Genomic DNA, 13,189 nt, shown 5'->3' on the forward strand with positions numbered 1-13,189 from the left:
AAGTGCCCTACATCAGTGCTCAACCTCACAATGCTCTTCCGGCTGAATGGAAGCAAGTTCCCGCAGCAATGTTCCAATATCTAGTGGAAAGCCTTCTCAGAAGAGTGGAGGCTGTCAAGGCTGCAAAGGGGGGACCAACTCTATATTAACGCCCATGGTTTTGGAATGAGATGTGTGTGGTTGTGTGTGGTTGTGTATGTGATGTGTGTGGTTCTTGTTGTTAACGTTGTCTCTAACAGGTTACTTGCAATGAGCATAATAAAGGAGAAGGCATAGGGTTTGATCTGTATAACCAACAGTTAAACCAACCTTCTCCTCCAAAATGGGTTCACAACTGGAGTAGTTGCTCTTCAGAGCCCACGTTCCATTATCCATGCATTCTCTGTAAGCACTCCCTGCGAAAAGAGGAGTGAGAGGATTGTAAATGTATGGTCACATTACTTATGTGCTATAATTCAAGTACAGGTACATTCAATAGAGTAAACAGAAATATACAGATGTAGGATCTTAATTTGAACTATACTGTCACGGAAAAATAATCCTTCAGCAACAGGATTTGAACGTTTAGTCCATAATATTGCTTGATCCGTGGTTAGGCTGGCTAACCAGCTGGCTAAAAGTAGTCTACATGAAAAGTGCAATACTGTTAATATAACTGTGTGTTAGTGTGGATTTTCAGTGAATTTATGTAAATCACAAAGCTCATCTGCATTTCCTGTGATGCAGGAAAATTCTCAGTAACAAAAGAGTGTTCAAATTAAGATGTGTTCTCATAGCTGGTTGCTCCTTTTGGCCAAAAATCAAATGTATGAATTTAGTCTTGTCATCAATGTTGAGTTCAATATTACACAATACATATGAATATGCTATATTTAAGATAAGTAGATAATAGTAAAACAACAATCATTCATTTGTAGTAACAGTTATGAAGTAAGTCTATAATATACTGAACAAATATATAAAACGCAACATGTAACAATTTCAAAGATTTTACTGAGTTACAGTTCATATAAAGAAATCAGTCAATTTAAATAAATGAAGAGGACCAATATGGAAATAAGACCCAGACTTTACTGTGTGTTATCCTCAATTATTATATTCATGTTGCATGTATGGATTTTTCAAGTTTTATGTGTTATGTTCTTCTATCTGGTCAAATTAATAAACTAAAAAAATGAGTATGCCCTATTCTATGAATTTCACATGACTGGGGATACAGATATGCATCTGTTGGTCACAGATACCTTTAAAAAAAAAAACTGTAAAAAAATATTTGTCGCGCTGCATGCCTCACACATCTCGTTCTCATAGAGTTGATCAGGCTGTTGATTGTGGCCTGTGGAATGATGTCCCACTCCTATTCAATGGCTGTGCGAAGTTTCTGGATATTGCTGTCATACATGGCGATCCAGAGCATCCCAAACATCCTCAATGGGTGACATGTCTGGTGAGTTTGCAGGCCATGTAAGAACTGAGCCATTTTCAGCTTTCAGGAATTGTGTACAGAATCTTGCGACATGGGGCTGTGCATTATCATGCTGAAACATGAGGTGATGGAGGCGGTTGAATGACACGACAATGTGCCTCAGGATCCCGTCATGGTATCTCTGTGCATTTTCCCGCTCAGCCCAGTCTAAACTGTTCGCTGCTCTGGCCCCCCAATGGTGGAACAAACTCCCTCCCGACGCCAGGACAGCGGAGTCAATCACCACCTTCCGGAGACACCTGAAACCCCACCTCTTTAAGGAATACCTAGGATAGGATAAGTATTCCCTCTCACCCCCCCCCTTTAAGATTTAGATGCACTATTGTAAAGTGACTGTTCCACTGGATGTCATAAGGTGAATGCACCAATTTGTAAGTCGCTCTGGATAAGAGCGTCTGCTAAATGACTTAAATGTAATGTAAATGTAAATTGCCATCGATAAAATTCAATTGTGTTCGTCATCCAACAGAAGCATATCTGTATTCCAAGACAAGTGAAATCCATAGAGGCTCATGAATTTAATTCAACTGACTGATTTCCTTGGATGAACTGTAACTCACTCAGTTAAATCTTTTAAATTCTTGAATGTTGCGTTTATAGATTTGTTCAGTGTAGTTAACTCAATAATAGTTACAAGATCATTCATGTGTAGACTTAAGTCAATGATAGTTAAACAACATTGTAAAACAGGTTGTTTGGATCCTGGATGCTAATTGGTTGATATGCAGGAGTTGTGGGACAACAACTCCTACAAAATACCATGACGTATTAATGTCATAATTCCACTGCCCTACAGCCCAGGCAGGAAATTCATAAACTTCATCAGCTTCGGGGAATAAGCATCTACACAAATATTTTTCCATGTGTCAGGTCAAATCAAATCAAATCAAATGTATTTATATAGCCCTTCGTACATCAGCTGATATCTCAAAGTGCTGTACAAAAACCCAGCCTAAAACCCGAAACAGCAAACAATGCAGATGTAGGTCGCCATGCTCCCACGCCTCAGCCAGATCGACAGGTTCCTGTGCCTCAGCAGAGGTGACCGGTCCGCTCTTGATCCCCGGGATCGTCATTTTGGTCTGCGTCCTGCGGCTGGAGCCGCGCATCAGGGAGGGGGTCCTGTCACGTGTGCTCCCTCTCCGGCCTCTAGGTCACCAGGCTGCTCGTTATGGCGCACACCTGTCACCCTCGTTACGTGCATCAGCGCATAATAACATTCACCTGGACTCCAATACCTCCTAGATTACCTGCCCTATTTATGTCACTCCCTTTGGTTCCTTCCCCAGGCGATATTGTTTTTCTGTTTCATGTCTGTGTGTTGTTCGTGTTTCTTGTGTTGTATTGTATTATGTTTCATTCAGTCAGTCATTAAATGTATTCACTCCCTGAACTTGCTTCCCAGCTCCCAGCTCACACGTTACACCATGCTACTATTTGGTTTGCAATAGTTGGGGGTTGTATAAACATACCTGTCTGCCTCTACGACCTGTGTAACAACGTATCATTTTACAAATGCAAACTCTCTGTATGTAGGCCTATTGGATATTTATTAAATCATTATTCATTGAAGTTATTTTCTATCCACATCATTGAATCTCTGCTAGCTAGCTACATGCCAATGATTTGTTTAGCATAGCAACGTTGTCACAATCGTCATATGGAGTAGACCAAAGCGCAGCGTGCTGTGAATACATTATTTTATTGAATGACGAAAAAACACGAAGAACACTTAAACTTAAACAACAAAACGAACGTGACGCTATGACAACGAGTGCAGACACAGACAATAACCAACGTAATACCCAAAGAAGATGGCTGCCTAAATATGGTTCCCAATCAGAGACAACGATAAACAGCTGCCTCTCTAGTAACACTTTCAATCATTCACTTGTAGTAGTCCTAGTAGATAATAAATTGATAATAGTTACAGAATCATTCATGTGTAGGATTAAGCCAATAATAGTTACACAACAATCAGTAACACTTTCAATCTTTAACTTACAGTAGCAGTTATTAAGTCCATAGTAGTGACACAACAGTCTTTCACTTAGCACTCTCCTGTGAGTCGAGACAAGAGTGTTACTTTGCCCCTCGGTTCAAAGTTTACCGGTTTAATCTTTTTTCTGCCACCCTAGACACTTTAGGAATAAAAATGTTAATTTATGAAAGGGGATTTGCAAAGCCTCTTTGTCCTCCAGTTAATATATTTGCATATCTTTTAAAACCTCTTATTGTAATCAACTTTGAACAGATTTAACATTTTAATATCCCCATTTTCTACATTTCGGAGATTTTAAAAAAGTATAATTTCTTGAAGACAACTTCAAACTTATTTTTAATCCTCTTAATTTTGTGCATTATGTTATGTCCATTTCATGAAAGAGAATCAGATCATTTCAAATGAATCAGTCCTTTCCAACGCCTCACACTATTTTCTTTTCAACATTTTGATACTGTATGATTGTCTCTCGTTTGTATAATGAGATATACAAAATCATGATGTATACAATTAACATTGAGGCATGTTCACTGACCTTTTTTAGCTAAATATTGGCTTGATGATTGATTGTAGGAGCAGGGTGTGCTGAGTTAGTGGATGGGGTGGCAGTGGGGTTGAATAAAGACGGTCAGATCTGGCCATGCAATCTGGTTTATTACCTTTCAACACATCAGGATTTACTGAGACACAAGTCAAAGGACAACACCTGATTATGAATAAAGCTAACATGTGTGCATAACGAGGTATCACGCTATCAGTTAAATCTTGAGTCAAATCTTATTGTTCTGAGTTCAATGGTATTTCCTAATCAACAGTAAGACCTCGGCTCATAATCAATGTTTTTAATTTGCACTGGATGGATATTTAACCATGAAGAATCTATACAGTTGAATTGGATGCAGCGTACACCTTCAGTTAAATCATTTGGAACAAACAGGCAGCGTGAGTCCCATGAGACAAGGCAAAACAATCAATGACATTACCCAACCAAATACATTGAGTCTGTTCATTTGACCCTGTTTAACAAAACTAACTGGACATGTGCATTGATCCAATGCCAGAGGCAGTGCTGAACAACAAACGCCTTGTTTCACAGATGAGAGATGTACTAAATACATTTTGAGTGTTTTTTTAGGATATTAAAGAGAACTGGATTGTACCTCTGACTCCCTAAAGGTTCATCCTCCTCTGTACTCAGACACTCCAGAGTTGACAAAGTAAATCCAAAGTCATTGGGTGGCATTCCGGGAATACTCAGATACTTTCAACAGTGCCTGTCTGCAGGCAAAGTCTTGTACAGTAGCTCAAACACCCCCAGTTCTACACTTCTAAGACGAGGGGGATTTTCCCAGATACTTAATTTTTCTCTGTGTTCATATCATCCTTTCTTCGTGAAGAACACTCTTTCAGTCAAGAATTTAGGTCTGGGGAGCAGGTTGAGAGGAGTACAGGTTTCTGACTAACCATCTGTACAAAATGCATGATGAAGCCACTTTATTCATATATTTGTTTCTCTTTCCATAACTATGGCACTCTAGAGTCAGTTTCAACTCTTACTTTGGACTTGGATAAGGAGAAACTGAGGGTTCTGTGTACAGTATACACTGAGTGTACAAAACATCTTTCCATGACATAGACTGACCAGGTGAATCCAGGTGAGAGCTAAGATTCCTTATTGATGTCACCTGTTAAATCCACTTAAATGAGTGTAGATGAAGGGGAGGAGACAGGTAAAACAAATGAAAAATTAAGCCTTGAGGCAATTGAGACATGGATTGTGTATGTGTGCCATTCAGAGGGTGAATGGGCAAGACAAAATATTTAAATGCCTTTGAATGGGGTGGGTATGGTGCCAGGTACAATGGTTTGAGTGTGTAAAGAACTGCAATGCTGCTGGGTTTTTCACCCGCAAAAGTTTCCCGTGTGTATCAAGAATGGTCCACCACCTAAAGGACATCCAGCCAAATTGACACAACTGTGGAAAGCATTGGAGTTAACATGGACCTGCATCCCCTGGAACACGTTTGACATCTTTTAGTCCATGCCAGGGCGAATTGAGGCTATTCTGAGGGCAAAAGGGGTGAAACTCAATATTAGGAAGGTGTTCCTAATGTTTTGTACACACAGTGTACAGTATGTTGTTTATAGTATTGAAGGAGGTTTCCCAACGGTTGAAGAGAATCCAGCTGGCTGCAGGTTGAGCAGGTTGTAGAATTCCATACCTACTTTATCACAATGCTGGTGATAAAAAAACGAATCAAAAACACAATCAAATCTAATCAAAAGGTATAATTCCTAGGTTTTTGATATATTAATATACTGTATGGTCTCCTAGATTTAGATGAGTTTCCAGGCTTCTGCATATGAAACAACTCCTATAAAGGGATGTAATACTGACTCTATATTCCATGCATGTCACCCACCTGAGCCAGTTGTCAGTCACGCTTTCCAGACATTTCAAATTAAATTGTATGACCTGAGGCATGTCAAAGTACAGTAGATATACCTCCCTGCTTAAGAGAGTTAGGCATGTCTTTTTAAGACAGAACACAGACATCAGATACGGGGTAAGGCTAGGGCGTAGTTCGCCTTAATTTAAAAAGTCAAGAGGGTCAAACAGTATTCTCAGATTAAGGAAAAACAGCAGTGCTTCTAAACACAATGACACAAATTAAATATGTCAATGGCTTCTTTGATGTTCCTTTTCGAGCCTTAGAGTGACAGCCTATCCATTTTCACTTTGCAAGGATGTTATTCTTAAATGTAAAACAAAAAAAAACACAACATCAAGGGAAAGGCTTTTAAATTCACTTACCAGGGGAAAATGAAAAAAAGGTTTTGATTTTCATGTCTACAAAAAATATTTACTCATATTTATTTTGCTGCTCTAAATCCCTCAAAATCAACTCTGGACCTCAAAGTCAGTTCCACTGTGTTTTTTCATTGTACCCCTCTAATTAGGGTCTGGTTTAGACCTGGGACACCAGGTGGGTGCAATTTATTATCAGGTAGATAAGAAAACCAGCAGACGCTGGACCTCGTCAGAGTAAGAGCTGAATACCCCTGCTCTAATGGGTAAATTGATTATTTTTGAGAGGGAATGTTTACTAATATCATACATTTTGTCCATTGTTAAAGTGTTTCCAGATAGATACTGTACACTTGAATATATTGAAAAGAGGAAGAGGAAATGACGTCGAAGGGTGTTTAGACAGCTCGGCTGAATGCAATTTATATGATTTTAAAAGGCTATGTAAAACAACAGCTAGTGTGTTGATAGTATGTTGCCTTCAATCCCTGTCTGGCAGGCCACCTTAAATCTTATCCCTGAGAAATCTGACCCTGTATGGCAAATCTCTGTTTCAGATCAACTGATTCAAATAATCAACTCATCATCATGCTTTGATTATTTGAATCAGCTGTGTAGTGCTACGACCAAAACATACACCCAGGGGAGGCCCCAGGACCGAGTTTGTGAAACCCTGCTCTAATGCAGTAGTATCTCTGACATTGACTCATGACTTCTAAAAAAGGAACAGCCTAAGGACAAAATTAGACCTAGGGCTGGATATGAATGCTTTTTTCCCATGTCATATTTTTTCTCAACATTATATGTTCTTGTAGATTCATTACAGTAGACATCTACTGAAATACAGTACACACTGATTTCAGCATACTGTATGTAAAGAAAATCACCCCCAAAAAACTAAACAATTCTGGCGAACCATTCCACTACAACACCCCAGGCTCATAAACAGACTAGGAGAGTATCTTTCAGGCCACAATATAATATGATTGGCCTTTTTTAACTAAGGTCACTGAGCAACACATAAACAGCATTTGTCTCTTTGGAAAAGTCCCCAGAATGAGAGCATTTGGTGACCAAATTGAATTGACTACTTCAACCTCTGACCCAGACTCAATGTGATGACATGATGAATGAGATTCTTAAAGGGGTAGCTGTCAAATTCTGGAGAAATATAGCACTTTTATTTGGATAGATAGTTGCACATAATTTGCAAATGGATCAGTGCATTCTAAACAGAGTAGTGGAGTAGAATGAGTTATTTGTTTCAAAGGCTAGTCATGTTGCCATTAAATTACAGCACCATATCAACCACAAAAGTTCCCTCAAACAGCTGCCTGAGAAGATGCACACACTGCCGTTCTATACTGTTGTATAAGTCCCTTTCCACCACCATATCTGGCAGGCTGCTCCTCCTCAGACCATCGATTGGTCAGAGATCAGATATGGACGGAGCTGAACAAGTGAAAGCACTCCATCAGAGGCTGGCACTGATCAAGTGGAAGCACTCCCTGATCCACAACCGTAGCCCACTACAGCAACAGCCACAAGTCACCTTGCCACTGACCCAATCAGTTAGACGTTAGGGTTGAAACCCAAACCCCTTGCCTGCAGCCTTTCTAACCTTCATACTACCATGAGCCTAATGCTGTCATGCCTTTACTACTGCTTTAAAGTGGTATGGATATCAACCTCAAATAGGCTACTGGCTAGCCCTACCCCCTTAACAGCAACCTTTCTAACCGCTATACTACCATGAGCTCAATGTGCTCATGCTTTTACTATTGCTATACATAGAGTACAATGAGCAGTTTCTGACCCTGAGAAAGTGGTATGGAAATAAAGCTCATATACTGGCCAGTCAAAATGCTAAATCCTAATATTAAGGCACCTGAAAATGTGTGTAAATGAGACAGAACATTTAATAACACTGCCTCATCCCTAACCGTGCTAATATCTGAATCAGGCATTAGCAAGGCAGGAATGACATATGCATCAATGGAAAACAGTACAGACAGTCACATTCACTGTGCCTGCCTAGCAGCGGTTCTTGACTAGCAGTGATCGAGCAATGCTCTCATTTAGTAGAGTAAAACCTATCATAGCAGAATATCATAGGATACGATACAATAAACAGATATTATGGAGTGGAATTATTTAGAATGTTTACACATTTATATGAGAATAAAGAAGTAAGGGAAGCCTGTATACATACATGCATACAGGAAAGATAAAAGCACTGTGGGCATTAAGAAACATCTACTATTCCAGACTGTGCCAGGAAGTAAAACATATATTTTTAAGAGATATCTTAAGAGGTATTAAAGGCATGTGAACCCTACTGTACAATGACGCCAGACATGCTAATATATACAGCATAATCAGTTAAATGTAACTATATGTAATCAAAAATATAATCTACGTAATCCCCAAAAGTTATTATTTATCAATAACTAGTAATGCTGCATACTCAAAGAAAGGCTAAAATGTTACCTTTCTGGTAAAAATAGTTAAAAATTGTTGAGATGTAGTCACTTAGAAATTGTTGAGATGTAGTCACTTAGAAATTGTTGAGATGTAGTCACTTAGAAATAGTTGAGATGTAGACACTTAGAAATTGTTGAGATGTAGTCACTTAGAAATTGTTGAGAAATAGAAAGTTGAGATGTAGACACTTAGAAAAGTTGAGATTGAGAAATTGTGAGATGTAGTCACTTAGAAATTTTTGAGATGTAGTCACTTAGAAATAGTTGAGATGTAGACACTTAGAAATTGTTGAGATGTAGTCACTTAGAAATTGTTGAGATGTAGTCACTTAGAAATTGTTGAGATGTAGTCACTTAGAAATAGTTGAGATGTAGTCACTTAGAAATTGTTGAGATGTAGTCACATTGTTGAGATGTAGTCAGAAATTGTTGAGATGTAGACACAAGCACAAGTACAAATATGAAAATATGAAATATTTTATGATGTAGGCTATATGTGTTCTAAATATAGCATAATTAAATTATAAAATGACGAACTATAAGATTTCACCTTTCTTATAACTAAAATATGTTGAGCGTTAAGAGAAAATGTGCATATTTTCTTAAGGTTTCACTTGATCAAAACGTCTGCCCACATCGTTGTGGACAAATCACAGAGCTCCAGCTTGGCTTTCTGAACTCGTTACGAACTCGCCTTTCATCTCATATTACAGTTTTCCCCAACTGTTTACAAACTAAAACTGGCCCATGAGGCACAATGACCCAGACCTGTAACTCATTTAGCAGAACCATACACTGAATCTGCAATACTACTGGCACGTTTTGCTTTACACATTTGGCAAAACACAATACACAATTCTCTACCTCTGGCACAACTTTCACAACTAAAATATTTTGTGTGCAAATGAAAAGCAACCCTGTTCAACAAGCTAAACTCAATTACCAACTGATCACTTTCACTCTTCACATGGGAAAACACTAATTGCGCAAATGTTCACTTTGCAATAAAAAAAGGCCACAGGTGAGTACTCCTGTGTTTGGAGAACAATGGAAGCAAACTTGGCAGAGAGAGAGGTAGAGGTGGGGGTCGGGGTAGAGGTGGAGGTGGTGGAAGAACTAAGTCATTTCTGATGAAATTTGGGCGACGGTGGTGGACCTTGCAGTCAACCATGGTTTGACCTTAAGAGAGGCTGGGCAGAGTGCAGCCCAATCTGAACCTCTTCACCGTAGCATCCATCATCTGGACATTCCTAAATGAGAATAGGTCCTATGTCTGCAGTACATGCTGTACCTATCTACTACTTTTACTACTTGACAGTAGTACAACATAAAGCACAGTAAAGACTGTAGATTCCAATACATACTGTAAGGGGAAACAAAGTAAATGTTTAATGTATTACTGTTATGTATGAAATTGGGAGGTATACTACTTTGTAACATGTCTATCTTGTATACTGTACTACTGTAGTGTTAAATGAACTGTAAGCTATTTTGTATTTGTAGAACTGAAAGACAACCATCACATGGTGGATGAACGCAGCTATTTATAGACAAATAGGAGGCTGCCATTGTGCAAATGGATGTTGAAAATAATGGCGTAAGATTGCGGGAAATCCAACAACAGATTTTTAAAAACCCTGCCATCTTCCATAACATCAGAGTGAGCTTATCAACCACAGACAGCATCCTTAAGAAACACCATCTCCGGATGAAGCAAATCTAGAATCCTATTTCAAAGGAATTCCCAAAGAGTGAAGGATAAATATGAATATGTGCAAGTAAGTAATGTACTAGTATTACACTCTTGAAACATTAGAGACTCATTGATGTTGCCAGTGAACTTTACTATACAGCAATTACAGTATTTACTTTCATTTCAGAGAATCATGGAGTTGGATGCAAGTCCCATCCCCCCAGCAACTCATAGTTATAGATTAGGTTGGATTCAATTAAGCAAAAAGGAGAAGAGGAAGGAAGATAGGTAAACGCGCCATCATTGAGGTACCTGGCCAGCGCGGGTGAAATATCACCACATGAGCAGCTATGAGCCACAATGGGGTCCTTCCTTGGACCATACAACACTGCCCATCTCCTTCATTTCCTGAACACCTTACATAACAATTGTTTTTCAGCCAGAGCAGAGAGGGCCAGGTGATCCTGTGCAGCAAATGTATGTTCTAATTTGGGACAATGTGCGTTTCCATCGGGCCACTCAGGTCCACAACGGGTTCCATGACAATCCCAGGTTTACAATTCTCTATCTCCCACCATAATCCCAATTTCTCAACCCCACTGAGGAGTTGTTTCCAGCATGGCGGTGGAAGGTGTATGATCACAACCCCACTGAGGAGTTGTTTTCAGCATGGAGGTGGAAGGTGTATGATCTCAACCCCATTGAGGAGTTGTTTTCAGCATGGAGGTGGAAGGTGTATGATCACAACCGCACTGAGGAGTTGTTTTCAGCATGACGGTGGAAGGTGTATGATCACAACCCCATTGAGGAGTTGTTTTCAGCATGGAGGTGGAAGGTGTATGATCACAACCCCATTGAGGAGTTGTTTTCAGCATGGAGGTGGAAGGTGTATGATCACAACCCCATTGAGGAGTTGTTTTCAGCATGGAGGTGGAAGGTGTATGATCACAACCCCATTGAGGAGTTGTTTTCAGCATGGCGGTGGAAGGTGTATGATCACAACCCCATTGAGGAGTTGTTTTCAGCATGGCGGTGGAAGGTGTATGATCACAACCCCATTGAGAAGTTCATTTCAACATGGCGGTAGAAGGTGTATGATCACAACCCCATTGAGGAGTTGTTTTCAGCATGGCGGTGGAAGGTGTATGATCACAACCCCATTGAGGAGTTGTTTTCAGCATGGCGGTGGAAGGTGTATGATCACAACCCCATTGAGGAGTTGTTTTCAGCATGGCGGTGGAAGGTGTATGATCACAACCCCATGAACGTATGGCCCTTCTCCAGGCAATAGAGGAGGCCTGTGGTGACATTCTAGCAGAGTCCTGTCAGGGGTGGATGCGTCATGCCAGAAGATATTTCCCCCGCTGTCTGGCCAAGGAGAATATCGCCTGTGGTGTTGATGAAAATCTGTGGCCGGACCAATACAACAGACATGACTTATTATTATTATTATTCTGTTTTCACAATGGAGTATTTGTTTCTTGACTTCTGATTTAGATTTGACTGTTTTTTGAGAGTTTCCTTATCTGTTCCATACTATTTATTTAATATACAGTACAGTAGTACAAATAGGCACATTTTTCTTCCTTTGCATATGAAAAATATGTACTGTATGTGTGCTTACAGTATGCTGTTTGACATGTATTGAGTCATGTTGAAATTTGTGTCATGTTGAATTTGTGTTCCTTTCTTGTTTGAGTACACACAAACAATAAATCAAATCAAATGAAATTGTATTAGTCACATGCGCAGAATACAACAGCTGTATATTTGTAGTCAGAAGGAAACATATACTTAGTTTGGAGTCATTAAAACTCATTTTTCAACCACTCCACAAATTTATTGTTAACAAACTATAGTTTTGGCATGTCAGTTAGAACATCTACTTTGTGCATGACACAAGTAATTCTCCCAACAATTGTTTACTGACAGATTATTTCACTTATAATTCACTGTATCACAATTCCAGTGGGTCAGAAGTTTACATACACTAAGTTGACTGTGCCTTTAAACAGCTTGGAATATTCCAGAAAAGGATATCATGGCTTTAGAAGCTTCTGATGGGCAAATTTACATCATTTGAGTGATTTGGAGGTGTACCTGTGGATGTATTTCAAGGCCTACCTTCAAACTCAGTGCCTCTTTGCTTGACATCATGGGTTAATGAAACAGAAATCAGCCAAGACCACAGAAAGAAAATTGTAGACCTGGTTCATCTTTGGGAGCAGTTTCCAAACGCCTGAAAGTACCAAGTTCATCTGTACAAACAGCAGTACGCAAGTATAAACACCATGGGACCACGCAGCCATCATACCACTCAGGAAGGAGACGTGTTCTGTCTCCTAGAGATGAATGTACTTTGGTGCGAAAAGTGCAAATCAATCCCAGAACAACAGCAAAGGACCTTGTGAAGATGCTGGAAAAAGTATCTATATCTATCACGTTCTGACCTTTATTTCCTTTGTTTTGTCATTATTTAGTATGGTCAGGGCGTGAGTTGGGGTGGGCAGTCCATGTTTGTTTTTCTATGATTTGGATATTTCTATGTTTCGGCCTAGTATGGTTCTCAATCAGAGGCAGGTGTCATTAGTTGTCTCCTATTGAGAATCATACTTAGGTAGCCTGGGTTTCACTGTGTGTTTGTGGGTGATTGTTCCTGTCTCTGTGTTTGCACCAGATAAGACTGTTTTGGGTTTTCACGTTTCTTGTTTTTGTT

General features: G+C 39.5%; 1 protein-coding gene across 3 annotated transcripts in view; it reads right to left on the minus strand.

The window, feature by feature from the left end:
• Positions 1 to 13,189, minus strand: part of LOC124009703 (corticotropin-releasing factor receptor 2) — a 76,049-nt gene that overhangs the window by 19,120 nt on the left and 43,740 nt on the right. For 2 of the 3 annotated variants that reach the window (XM_046321781.1, XM_046321782.1), the window contains one exon: positions 310 to 395. In XM_046321781.1, the coding sequence (XP_046177737.1) occupies positions 310 to 395 (86 nt within the window). Of the gene's footprint in view, positions 1 to 309; positions 396 to 6,303; positions 6,396 to 13,189 lie in introns of those variants that run through there. The other variant, XM_046321783.1, reaches the window with a different exon arrangement.

The sequence above is a fragment of the Oncorhynchus gorbuscha genome, linkage group LG22 (assembly GCF_021184085.1).
Source record: "Oncorhynchus gorbuscha isolate QuinsamMale2020 ecotype Even-year linkage group LG22, OgorEven_v1.0, whole genome shotgun sequence".
NCBI lineage: Eukaryota > Metazoa > Chordata > Actinopteri > Salmoniformes > Salmonidae > Oncorhynchus > Oncorhynchus gorbuscha.